General features: G+C 35.0%; 1 protein-coding gene across 1 annotated transcript; it reads right to left on the bottom strand.

Moving 5' to 3' along the window:
• Positions 1 to 2096: 2096 nt before the first annotated feature.
• LOC125647853 (transmembrane protein 18-like) lies at positions 2097 to 7387 on the bottom strand. The gene is made up of 5 exons (XM_048874676.2): positions 7206 to 7387; positions 3854 to 3971; positions 3677 to 3731; positions 3158 to 3251; positions 2097 to 2744 (listed from the first exon to the last, which is right to left on the bottom strand). Exons 1-5 carry the CDS (start codon positions 7275 to 7277, stop codon positions 2637 to 2639), a joined length of 447 nt encoding a protein of 148 aa, XP_048730633.1. The 5' UTR covers positions 7278 to 7387; the 3' UTR covers positions 2097 to 2636.
• Between the last annotated feature and the right edge of the window lie 6341 nt (positions 7388 to 13728).

The raw sequence follows: 13728 nt of genomic DNA, 5'->3' as shown, positions 1-13728 counted from the left end.
TCAAGAGTTGGGCAAACACAGAGGTTTGAACAGGTGCCTAGGAATAAGCATCCCGTGTCCACCGGTTACACCTACCGTGAGCCCTATATCTCGATCAGGCCTGGAGGCAATAAAACTTTTACTGAACACATACTCAAACTCAGCCACGTTTGTTTTGAGTACAACTCTGAGCAAGCTCCGAAATATACTCGAAAAATCTTGATCATGTACTCCATTTGAGTGTAAAAATAATATTTAACAAGATGTGTTTGTGAAACATAAAGCCCACAATAATGACCAATACCAAAGATGGCCAAGGTCACAAGGACAAATGTCTTGGTACCAGTAGAAAGATCTTGTCACAAGAAATGTTCATGTGCAATATGAAAGCTCTAATATTTACCATTTAAAAGTTAAGACCAATGTCAAATTTTTTTAAAAGTAGATCAAATGCCAAGATCAAAAGTTTTAGTACCCACGGAAAGGTCTTGTCACAAGGAATACTCATGTGAAATATCAAAGCTCTAGCACTTACTGTTCAAAAGTTATTAGCAAGGTTAAAGTTTCAGACAGAATGACAGACAGGACAAAAACAATATTCCCCCGCTCTTCGATGGCATAAAAAGTTTAATAACCTTTACTTTTGAGTACGAGTATGATTTAAAGCAGACTATGAAAACATGCTCTCATCCAAGCCAGGTAAATGGGGTAATCTGCAGTCAAAATCAGTGTGTAAAGAATGGCCTTACAGTTGGCGTGAAACACATCAGACAGCATTTTGACAGGTTGTATTGGCAAACTAGATTATTTTAACGACCACAGAATTTGCGAAATGCTGACTTTTAATGAAACTGTTGAATTAAACTCCTGTAACATCAACTTGTTTGTAAGTAACCAGCCTCGATTTAAAATCTGAACCTATGTTAGGAAGTACACATGTACTGTCTAACTTCCGTTTATCTTCTGTTCGGATATACGGGCTATACATTCCATATTCAGGTTTTCTATCAGTGGTTTTAACATTATAATACCCAACTTTTATTGTTCTGCAGTTTTATTGATTCATGCTGCATCGCTTTGTCAAAATCCTTAACCAACAGCAAGGGAATATTTCCACCGACTTTACAGAGGATGAGATACATGTACATTTCAATCATTAATGTATCTTTCTATTATTAATGTGTCATTCTATTACTTGCCCTGATGCTCATTAACAAACTTCATTTTGTACTGTATACTCCTACATACCCAACAAGAGGCCGATGGGCCACACCACTCACATTGGCCCATATCTTTAAGATTTTCCATACATATTCGCATGCAAAACTTCGATCTCTATTGTGGCCCCAGTCTACCCCTGGGGGCATGATTTTTACAAACTTGAATCTGCTCTATGTCGGGAAGCTTTCATGTTAATATAAACTTCTTTGGCCCAATGGTTCTCAAGTGAACTATTCTGATCACTTTTATATTTGGCATTCATTATATTTTATTATTTTCAACTTCTTCAGAGCCACTGGGCCAATTACAATCAAACTTATCACACAAATCTTCCTGGGGTAAAGGATTCAAGTTGTTTAAAGGAAGGACCATGCTTCCAATAAAGGAGAGATAATAACGAAAATGCAAAAATAGGGTGGGGTCATTTAGAGAACCACTGGGCCAGAAAAGTTGAAACTTACACGGCAGCTTCCTGACCTATTGTAGGTTCAAATTGTGACCCCCAGGAGGTAGTGATGGGGTCACAACAAGGGATGAAAGTTTCATATAGGAATATATAGGAAAACATCCTTAAAAATCTTCTCAAGAACGGCGAGACCACAATTAGTTAATATATTATTATGCAAGCATCTTCAAATAGTGCAAATTCAAGTTTGTTCAATTCAGGGGCCTCAAGGATATGGTAGGGCCACAGTAGGAGATCAAATTTTGATATGGGATACAGAAAACTAATCAAAACAAATTCTTTTCAAGAGTAGCAGGGCCACACTCAGCCAAATCAAAATGCAAACATTCTTAAGCTGTGTGGATTTCAATATTCAAAGGTAACAAAACACTGACTGCCTTATTAATCATTTCAAACCAAACCTTAAACAAGAAATCTATTGAAGAGAAAATAAAAGATGACATCAAATTTTATTGCACTATTACAAGAATGGAATACACATATATCTCAAGACTGGAATTCTTACAGTGTAGCATTGTCTTTGGAAAATGTCAACCCTCAGAGAGTGTATATGTATATCCATACATCCCTATTTATAAAGCAGTCAACAAACTTCAATTCTGCCAGACACATCCTTTCATAATAAGTCACTCTGAGAATCACACATACAGCTGTAAGAACAAAATATGCCATACTTCATTCACCATTATCTTTATATTATATAGACACTGTTACACGTAAAAATGTTTATCCATCAATCTCAGCCTAGAAAAAAACCAACACATCTTATCTGCTCCAAACTATAGCATGTCACTCCAAAACGATGTAAGGCAACCCACTAACAAGTATCTCAGTCTGACTGGGATTGGGTTTCATCATTCTTTCAGTAAATGTGAATGTACACATTTTGTTTCCTTATCAAAGTTTACATGTTTTGAGTCCTTTTTAAGCCCACTGTTTTACAATGAACTAAATAAAAAAGTCCTAAGATTTAGTCTTCTTTCTTTTCCTTTCTCTTCTCTTCCGCTTTTCTCCTTGCGTTTATCTTCATCTGCCTCATGTCAGACAGGGCTGCTCCTAAATTCGACATCCAGATAAACTACAAAAACATCAAAATTCATCACTAAGACAACACGAGTTTTATTTGTGAATTGCCAATATCCTCAGCAGATTTCAAGAAATGTATATTGCTGGGGTTTTTGTTTTCATCAGACATGAATTTTATAAATTATGGTTAAATGACAGTGGGTTTTATTTATTTTTTCTCCATTTTCTGAAATTATCCTCTATAGTATGTGTTTGGAAAGCAGCTAAGATGCATTTCTATGCTTTGAAAATGGCTGGGAAGATGATGAAAATTGAAGCAGTTTTTTTTTTTTTTTACTATGTACAAGGAACTATAATTGAACATACATGTACATTAATGCATGTATGAGTGTCCATACTATGAAAGCAAAAAGTTTGCAGCCCCCATCAAATTGACTGTTTTTACAGCAAACTTTCCATTCTTACCAACAGAAGCAAACAGTTGAAGAGTACTGGTGTGGAGTACACAGTAGAAAAGAACAACCCACTGCTGTCAAAGTACTGCTCTGTGGAAAACAGTCTGAAAACATTCAAAATACACGATATAAAAATATGAAAGTCCAACAATTGTATCTACAGAAAATTATATACAGGATATTTCCAATTAAAAGTGTTCTCATTGTTAATTATAGTGAATGATCTGTCAATCCCTGCCTGTCCATCTTGTAAAGAAATTTTATTTATAATGTAAATCATTGTCAATGTAATTAACTTCCAGCTGTAAACACAACCAACAAATGAGGACCTATAACTGATGGGGACCCTTAAAATGAGTCAACATGCTCAAAAATGGAATAATAATTGAATTCATACACATCTTTGAAGATACAAGGTTTTAATCTTCACATTTTAATTGCCTGATCTAGCTGAGTAATTAGTTGAGCACCAGAGGTATTACATTTCAAACATTACAGAAATGAAAATATCATTAATAAATAAACTTACTGCCAATGTTTAGCTGCCAGTTCATTTAAATTCTCAGCGAAGTACACAGACAGAACTGTAATGCAAGATAAATTATAACACATCACATGTATTAAAGTGAACCATTATACTGTAAATGTTAATTTCTACTCAAATGGTATTACATAGCAGAAGTTTACACACACACACAATACTCACGTAAGGTTATGAATATGATAGCCTGGATGAACCCACTTCTGCGGGTCACAATGACCAAGAAGAAGCAGGTTACATGGAACATGATGAGTGCTATCAGCCATTTTTCTGTCCAGTCAATCTGTTAAGAAATTTAAGAATTATTAAGGGTCATCTGCTTCTTAGGAGGAACCAGTGTATCAAGCGAGTAAAAGGGATCTTAAGTGTATCAAGTGAGTAAAAGGGATCTTAAGTGTATCAAGTGAGTAAAAGGGATCTTAAGATATTGATAGGACAATACCTTCCCATGTCTAGAGTAGTTTGACCCTTGATCATTGACCTCAAAATCAATAGGGGTCATCTACTCTTCAGGTAGAATCAGTGTACAAAGTTTGATGTCAGTTCTCAAGATATTGATTGGACAATAGTTGTTTGACTTGACCTTGTAACCTCAAAATTAATAATGGCCATATACTTCATGTCTGCCAAGCAAAGGGTTCTCAAAATATTGATTGGACAACATTTTCCTATGGCTAGAGCAGATTAACCTTTGACGTTGTGACCTCAAAATCAACAGGGGTCATCTATTCTTAAGGGATATCAGTACAAGTTTGACATCTGTTAAACAAAGGGTTTAAGAGACATTTAGTGGACAATGGTTGATTGACCAACCAACCGATACATGCAAACCAATATGCAGTTATGCACACTTTTCAAGAGAGGCATAAAATATAGATAGTTATTGCTCCTTCACCAAATGCTCACATTTCAAAACGAGCCACGGTTCTTTTAGATATGACCTTAAAGGGACTGATTCACGATTTTCCCAAAATTTTGTTTTTCACCTTCAATGTTCAGAATCCACTGTCAAATGTGTTTAGAAGAGTTCACATAAAAATTAAGGTGATACATTATAACAGAAGCTTTAGAGAGTTTGTAATTTGTTTTGTAAACAAAGATTGCGGAAAGTTATTGTTTACGAAATTTTCAAAAGAAATGGATATCGATCTAAGTTTATTATACATATGTATCTTTCACATTTTAAGCATTCTTTGGTTAAAATGTGTCATCTAAAAGTTAAAATTTGTGACTATGCAAAATTAAGATGCTTTATATTACAAAATCAATATTTCACTGGTTAGTTTGTATACATCAAAAGACTTGAGTCTTTGTTTACACAACGCAGATTTAAGGCTAAAATATTGCTTTTATTTTTGCATTCAGATGGTCAAAATTTTGGTTGTCAACATTAAATGAGACAAACTTTTTAAACTTTAACATCAAAAATGCAAAATAATTTTTTTCAAATATCGTGAACCAGTCCCTTTAAGATGTACAGCAGACATTAGCACTTTAAAGAATCCTCATAGCTATGGGCACCAAACATAGGTATAATTTGTGGTACTTCACATACAGTTTGTAATGCCTCAGAATGAGTGAAAAATTCTCAAGGTACATATAACAAAGGGAAACGTAATATACATGGGAATACCTAGGGATTAAAGTTAAACAGGTTATTTCTTTATGGACTTCCAGAGCACAGTTGTAATCTAACTAGTAAATTTTGATATATTTCATAATATAAAAAGAACACATAGAAATAATTCTTGGTCAACATTTTCTTGTAAACATCAGCTTAACAGGGCATGAAACTAACTTTTTGTCACCAGTCCAGCCAGACTGATAGGGTTTATTTTCAACAAGTCCACAAATTTTTTTACCAGTCCACCAGGGTTTTACAGAAATAATTAAACATATTTCGTTAATGTTATTCAAATAAAATAATAGGATTTAACTTGATATGCCTCTTAGACAATATTGCAACACTAATCAGGTTCGTCTGATATCTAAAGAGGAATCCCAAACTTGAAAGGCATGTCTAAGATGCGATAAGTTTTTCAAAATGACGTTTTAGAAAATTGACCAGTCCCATCGGACTAACTAAAACAAATATCAGTCTGTCTGCCAGACTTTTAACCGGTCAGGGACTGACAGGCATATGTTAATTTCGAGCCCTGCTCATCAAAGGACAATGTTTTTATTTTCTATTTCGATATAAATGGGATTATTCTATTTATTATTCAAACAGTACTATAGAATTCCATATGTTCCTATTGCTTCCTATCACTGTTAGCTGCATACTGCCATCTGATAGTCATCTGTGATGTCAAATTCATTTTGTAACCATACTCGATAATATCTGATGGGGGATATTTTTTCCAAACATACTTTCAAACAATAATGATCTTTTTATCTCAATTTTTCTTAACATACTTTCTTATATGAATCCAAGTTATAATTAAACATATAAATATGTCACACACATAAAATACATACACTACAGAGCTTAATTGACTTGAGATCCGGTACCTTTTTCAATTGAGAATTTTACATCGAAAAACTGTTATTTTGGGAAACGTACTTAAATAAAAAATATGACATTGCAGGTAGAAAAACAATATCGTGATTAGAGGTACATATGCTCCAATCTTTATGTTGGATATAAATACTATCGTATTCTGGAAATGAAACAAAAACTATTATTGCACCAGTATGTGTTTATTATGTTCTTATAATTCATTAAGATAAGCAAACTTTATTCATCCTATTAGACAAGATGTAGTAGATTTTAAGTAACAACACATGTATGCAGATACTATTTGTAAAACAGTCAATGTTAAATTAGGACCCGCATGCAAGGATATTAAGCTCTGCACTAATATGTATCTTAAATGTTGAATGTAGTTGGTAAGAAGTTAAAATTTGTATCAATTCTGATTCACAACATTTTCCAATATTGTCCCTATGAAGCTTATTCCCATGCCCTCTCGGCCAGACTACCCCCTCAATCCAATAGTTTGAAACTGAATGTACATAACCCCTATCCCACTCAAAAGTTACCCATCTGTCCATTCATGGACTCTTTCCCATTTCTTTATGTGCACATGCAGTTTGTTAGGAGACATGTGCAACCAATATCTGCTATCTTAATGGAAGTCAAAGTATAAAAATACAAATTGATTATGTAGCGGTCAGCCGAGTTCGATCGCCGGTGGCCAGATAGCTTAGTTGGTAGAGCACCCGACTAGAGATTCAGGGGGCCTGGGTTCGAATCCCGGTCTGGTCCGTTGCATTTTCTCTCTTCCTAAAAAAAAACTTGAAAAAGTACACTATGCTGAATTCCCCAATAAATCTTTTGAGGCAGCAATTGTCAGCCTCAGACAATTATTTCAACATCGGCAAGCTTTCATTAGATCTATAGACCTTGCCATCTAGGCTAACCACAGCCACACAGGTGCCCGTAATCTAACACGACGCAAAACATTTTCTGGGCGAGTTCACCCAGCTAAAAGCGAAGTGCATCGTCTTTTCTTACCGTGGCGATGTAAGTATAAAAGTCATTGACTTCATCAATTCTGATTGGTCTCTTCGGACCTGAACTATCCATTGTTAACACAAACTAATCGTCATCCATGCCACATCGTGACTTCTCGATCTCGTCTGTCTGCCAACTGGTTGCTTATACAGGTTATTGGAATCGCGAGCCCGATCAAAATGCACCGGTACAAAGCGGGACACTGACAAATGAAACAAACCAGCGGGAAAAAATGTTGGAATACATTGTTATCGTTTTTGTAACTTTCATAACATATTCAAATCATCCAAATCCTTGACAAAACTCACAGAAAGAATGAAAACGATAGATACATATTTGTAAATTAATCATGGATTCTGTTTTGACACAATTAAAAATAAATTAAAATCCGATCATTCCAATTCTTTATGTTTCGTTATCTTTCAACATTATTAAATATTTGCATAGTAAATGATATTTACATCTATATATTTATACTGAAACTCGCATTTACTTGTGCTTCTCACCATTTTTAATAAAGCGGCGAGAAACTCATCGGCCGTCTGAAACTGGTGTATTCGGCGTACGCCGGCGGACCAAAAGAAATAGAATACACTCATATATGGAGCGCCAAATTAACATAAACTCAAATAATTGAAGATATCTTCAATTATTTGAAGATATCATCAATTCATTTGATGCGCGCAACAATTTAATTAAAGATCTCTTCAAATAATTAATATCTTCAATTCTGAATTATTGCGCGCATTAAATGAATTGATGATAGCATTAATTCTGATGCGCGCTTTAATTGAATTAATGATCTCTTCAAATGAATTAATGATATCAACAATTGAATTGATGCGCGCTACAATTCAATTGAAGAGAGCAATACTTGATATAATGCGCGCATTAAATCAATTGATGAGAGCAATAATTGAATTGATGCGCGCATTAATTCATTTGATGAGAGCAATAATGGATTTAATGCGCGCATTAATTCAATTATTGCTCTCTTCAATTGAATTAATGATATATTTAATTCATTTGAAGAGAGCAATAATTCTTTTAGAGAGAGCAACTATATAATTAAAGATATCTTCAATTCAACATATCCACAATTGAATTAATGATCTCTTTAATTGAATTGTTGCTCTCTTTAAAAGAATTGATGCGCGCATTAATCCCTTATACAAAAGCATTGTAAATAATTAAAGATATCTTCAATTGAATTAAAGAGATCATCAAATTATTTATACCGAGCTCTAAATCAATTATTGCGAGCAATATTTCTACGAAATTGATGCTCTCATCAATTGAATTGAAGAGAGCAATAATTGAATTAATACGCGAATCAAATCTATTATTGCTCTCATTAATTCAATTGATGCGCGCATTAATTCAATTGATGAGAGCAATAATTGAATTGAAGCGCGCATTAATTCATTTGATGAGAGCAATAATTGATTTAATGCGCGCATTAATTCAATTAAAGAGAGCAATAATTGAATTGATGATATCTTCAATTATTTGAGTTTATGTTAATTTGGCGCTCCATACTCATAGAATACTAATACACGACAACGCGCTAAGTATCAACTTATCAAATGACCCGGCTACAGTGCAGTAATGGGAATGCTGAATTTCTACCGTATATACATTATTTGGCATAGAAAAGACCAGTTGACATTTAATTTTACAGATCTAATCTCGTCTGAGATTCGGCTCGGCTGGATATTTGGACTGATGTGCCTTTAGGGCGCTGTCTTTACCGATGTTGTAGAAAGTTCAAGTTACTGATGGTAGCTCACACAGAGAGTTTTGATTAGCAGTCCTGTCACGGATCGCAGTTACCATGTCCCCCCCCCCCCTGTAAAACCGATAACTACAGTTATCTGATCAATTGACATAGAGTCAAAAACACAAAGGAAAGTGAACAATATGGACCAACTCTTGAAACAGGATCAGCAGCCTAGAAAGTCAAATTATCATCAAATATACCCGTATTACTCTTAAACAGAAAGATGAAATATACAATTAAGAATATTTCAAAACTACACCTGATGAGAGGGTTTTGCCTGATAATGGCCAAATCTCATTTGGATTAGTCTGCCATAGCGGGCTCATGCAAAACGTTTGAAAACTAGACTAGAACGCAGTCCTGTAAACAGTATCAAGATATAGGGCTCACAGCGGGTGTGACCGGTCGACAGGGGATGCTTACTTCTCCTAGATACTTGATCCCACCTCTAGTATCTCCAGGGGACAGTGTTTTCCAACTCTCTATTTTGTATTCCTTCTAGGCTATATAGATTGATTACTGTTTGGAACATTCACCTTTCATAATATCTAGTAAATTAGCGTGTAAAACTATAGTAAACAGAAATAAAATGGAAAATACAGCTTTTGTGTTGAAAACATGAATAGTTGTACTTTAAAATCCTTAAAAGTTTTAACCTGTACTAATCCTGGTGAAGTCAGTGGATTCGTTGATACATTGAGATTTCAACCAGTGCATCTAAAACTTTCCCCATTTACTTTCTCTCGAAATCTCACCTCTGTCATCCAATCAGGATCATTGTCATTGAAATATGTAGCTACTGGCAATGTTTTACTGGTTTTGACAGAGGACCGGTGGTTGTTAACCCTTTTCTCCTTTATTTTTTTTTTTTTTTTTACTTTGTAGGCTGATAATCCTTTGTTTTATGGATTTGTCCACTATGTTTACCTTCGTTTGTCTTTTCTTACTCCATGGAAATTTATTCACAGTGCATTGTTAGGCCGTTTTTGACAAACTGATCTTGACTACGGTTAAACCCGTTTACCTGATCAAGATATAGGGCTCACGGCTGGTGTGACCGGTCGACAGGGGATGCTTACTCCTCCTAGGTACTTGATCCCACTTTACTGAAGAAAAAAACACTAGTAAAATACACTAAGCAAACTAGTAAAACTACTGTCCATACAATCACCAATTTAAAAGTAGTTTTTACTAGGTTTTTACTAGTTTACTATTTGTTAACTAGTAAATTAACTAATCAGACAGTAAAACATTACTTCAGTCAATAGTAAATATTAGTATGCATTCAGTAGATTTACTAATTTTCCATTCCTGTATTCCATTGCCAAAATTACTAGCATTCTAGTAATTTAACTGATAGGACAAGTAAAATCGCCCTGTTAATCCTTCAAAAATTTGAATACAGAAGATAACATCAAGAACTTTAATCTGAAGTTAAAAGTCGACATGATCTTCTGGTCAATCTTGATTGCGATGGGGGATATATCTTCTGTGGAATTGCTTGAACCTGTAATCAGGATTCTAGTTACATGACTATCTTGCTTAGTAAATACATTACTTACTAGTCATGAGCAAGTCTTTACGAGGCATCCTAGTTAAATTAACTAGGTATTTTTTTTTCAGTGTTCTGGTATATTCAGGGGTCCGTGTTTGCCAAATTCTCTATTTTGTAATTGTTTGTTGGAGTTATGAGATTGATCACTGTTCGTTATCTTCACCTTTATAGGAGTTATGAGATTGATCACTGTTCGTTATCTTCACCTTTATAGGAGTTATGAGATTGATCACTGTTCGTTATCTTCACCTTTATAGGAGTTATGAGATTGATCACTGTTCGTTATCTTCACCTTTATAGGAGTTAGGAGATAGATCACTGTTTGTTATCTTCACCTTTATAGGAGTTAGGAGATTGATCACTGTTTGTTATCTTCACCTTTATAGGAGTTATGAGATTGATCACTGTTCGTTATCTTCACCTTTATAGGAGTTATGAGATTGATCACTGTTCGTTATCTTCACCTTTATAGGAGTTATGAGATTGATCACTGTTCGTTATCTTCACCTTTCATTATAAGGACTTTCACTGGGTCTGAATTCATTTTCGCACTGATTACCATATTTAATTATCCCATTCTCCTTGAGATGAATTAATGATTGTGGATCCGCTCATTTAATGACTAGGACATTTTCAAATTCACTCCATAGTTAGCATATTGAATAAGAAACCTAAAACAATACATATGGGCAAAATTACACACGTGGAAACTAAACAAATGGGGAAAAACATAACTTCTAAGTTAAACTAAAGAAAGCTAGTGTCTACAAAAATGTTTGGATTCATACAATTCGACATATAGTACTTGCAATTGACCCAACCCAATTTATGATCACCACGTCCTTTATAGGGGCATAGATAACGATTTGGTACAAAAAATTACAGTACTTAGATATGACAGTATGATGTATTGATTCGTGTAAAACGTAGCAACAACTCTAATTTTCAAAAAACTGAGTAAAGTTTTAACTTTCCATCATGAGCCCTGTCTATGTTTACATGTGACTAGACTCAACTATCGACATACCCAACGTTGGTGTCGGGCCTTCGTGGGAATGTTCAAAATATCGTTAAATATGTCCGTTATTGGATTGTTGCGATGGAGTTTAGACTTCTGAAGCGACGGATGAGAAGGAGCTTAACCGTGTCTGAGAGTGGCTTTGTATCGGCGAATTCAATGATAAAATCGGAGTCGAATCGAGAAGGGGGCAAAATATCGTTGCACACCTGGTGTATTTATATACATGTATAGATAGATATAGGTTTTTTTTTTCCTATTAAAATATCTATTAACTGATTAAAATTCAGATACCTGAGATGAGAGAAAGATGCGTTTTATTTTTCCAGGTCAGCGGTCAAAGGTCAAGGTTGTAGTATCAGTTAATAGGTAAACCTTGTAGGCAGAATACAGACTGCACTATCAGGGCTAAGACTGTCAAACTTGGTACACATACTCCTCATGCTAAGTGGAAAAGGTCTTTTGTTTTTGAAGATTAAAAGTCAGGTCGCAGTGTCACTTAGTAGGAAAACCTTGTAGGCAGTATACAAACAGAACCGTAAAATCCAGAATATTACAACTTGGTACATTTGATCACCATGATGAGAGGAATATGCCTATTATTTTTCAAGGTCAAAGTCGCAATATCATTTAGTAGAAAAACCTTGTAGGCAATATACAGACCGAACTGTTGGGGCTAGGACCATCAAACTTGGTACACATACACTTTATGTCAAGTGGAGAAAGCATACGCAAGAGCTTGTTCTGCGTATGGTCAGTTTTTAAATCGAGGCAAACTACTGACAAACACGTTGATGGTACAGGGGTTTCAACATGCATCCATGATTTAAGAGTTATTAACTCCTAAGCTGGGGACGGGCAATTAATCTAACTCATGAAAGGTGAAGATAACGAACAGTGATCAATCTCATAAGCAATACAAAATAGATAGTTGGGCAAACACGGACCCCTGGACAAACCAGAGGTGGGATCAGGTGTCTAGGAGGAGTAAGCATCCCCTGTCGACCGGTCACACCCGCCGTGAGCCCTCTGTCTTGATCAGGTAAACGGAGTTATCCGTAGTCAAAATCAGTGTGCCAAGAACGGTCTAACAATCGGTATGAAACACGACAGACAGCATTTGACTCAATGATAGGCCACATAGATCATTACAACGACCATAGAATTTGCGAAATGCTGACTTCAATCGAGACTGTTGAAACCCCTGTAGCATCAACGTGTTTGTCAGTAGCTTGCCTCGATTTAAAAACTGACCATACGCAGAACAAGCTCTTGCGTATGCTTCGTGCTACATGTACATCGTAGTAATACATCTACTAAAGTTTTCTTCCTATATCCACATTCTAAAGGCATTGCGATGTGTGGAAAACAATCTGTTGCATTTGTTTGGCCTAAAACCATACATGGAAACTAGAATGAATATGGACGATTTTTGCAAAGATTTAAACTAAATCCGGTCTAATATTTTACTCTTAACTAAGAAGATCATAGAAGATAATGCATTTAAATTTCTTTGATGGTTGAGTGGTCATGGACGTTGGTCACACGCTGCTAGGAGATTTGTTCTGCAGGTCGCGAGTTCACTATATTTGGATACCAACTTTCCGCCCCTACCCTCACTACCTGCAGAACCAAATTTACCCTAACAGCATGTAGTGAGTGTGCTAGAACGCTCTACCATCTAGGCAAGTAAAAAAAAAAAACTTGCTTTCAATGACAATGGAATTCTCGCTACGCTATCAAATGCTACACGATCATAATGGTAATTGAGAATGGAAATGGGATATATATAGCTATTTGACGTATAAGAAATGACACCTCTTCTGAAGTTTATACATTGTGTAAATAAATCAATGATGATATACAACCTGCAGCGTGGAAACTAGATTAATAGATTGTCTTGAGATAAGGTTTATATAGGCTCTGTCTGTTGCCTACTCCTAATATGTTGAAATCAATTACTATTTTATTATATACATGTATATTAATATAACAATATTTCAAGCTATGTATATCAATTATTTTTTTTAACTATCTGTATATGACCATTTTATGACAATAATGATTGAATTGTGAATTTTAATAAATCAAATCTTTTATAAAACAAATGCATATAAGTCAATGGTATCAACAACATGAATAAGATCGAGACACATTTGTACAAATGCAT

The sequence above is a fragment of the Ostrea edulis genome, chromosome 6 (assembly GCF_947568905.1).
Source record: "Ostrea edulis chromosome 6, xbOstEdul1.1, whole genome shotgun sequence".
Lineage (NCBI taxonomy): Eukaryota > Metazoa > Mollusca > Bivalvia > Ostreida > Ostreidae > Ostrea > Ostrea edulis.
Note: the sequence above shows the minus strand (reverse complement) of the source record. Positions and strands in the feature narration are given on the sequence as shown.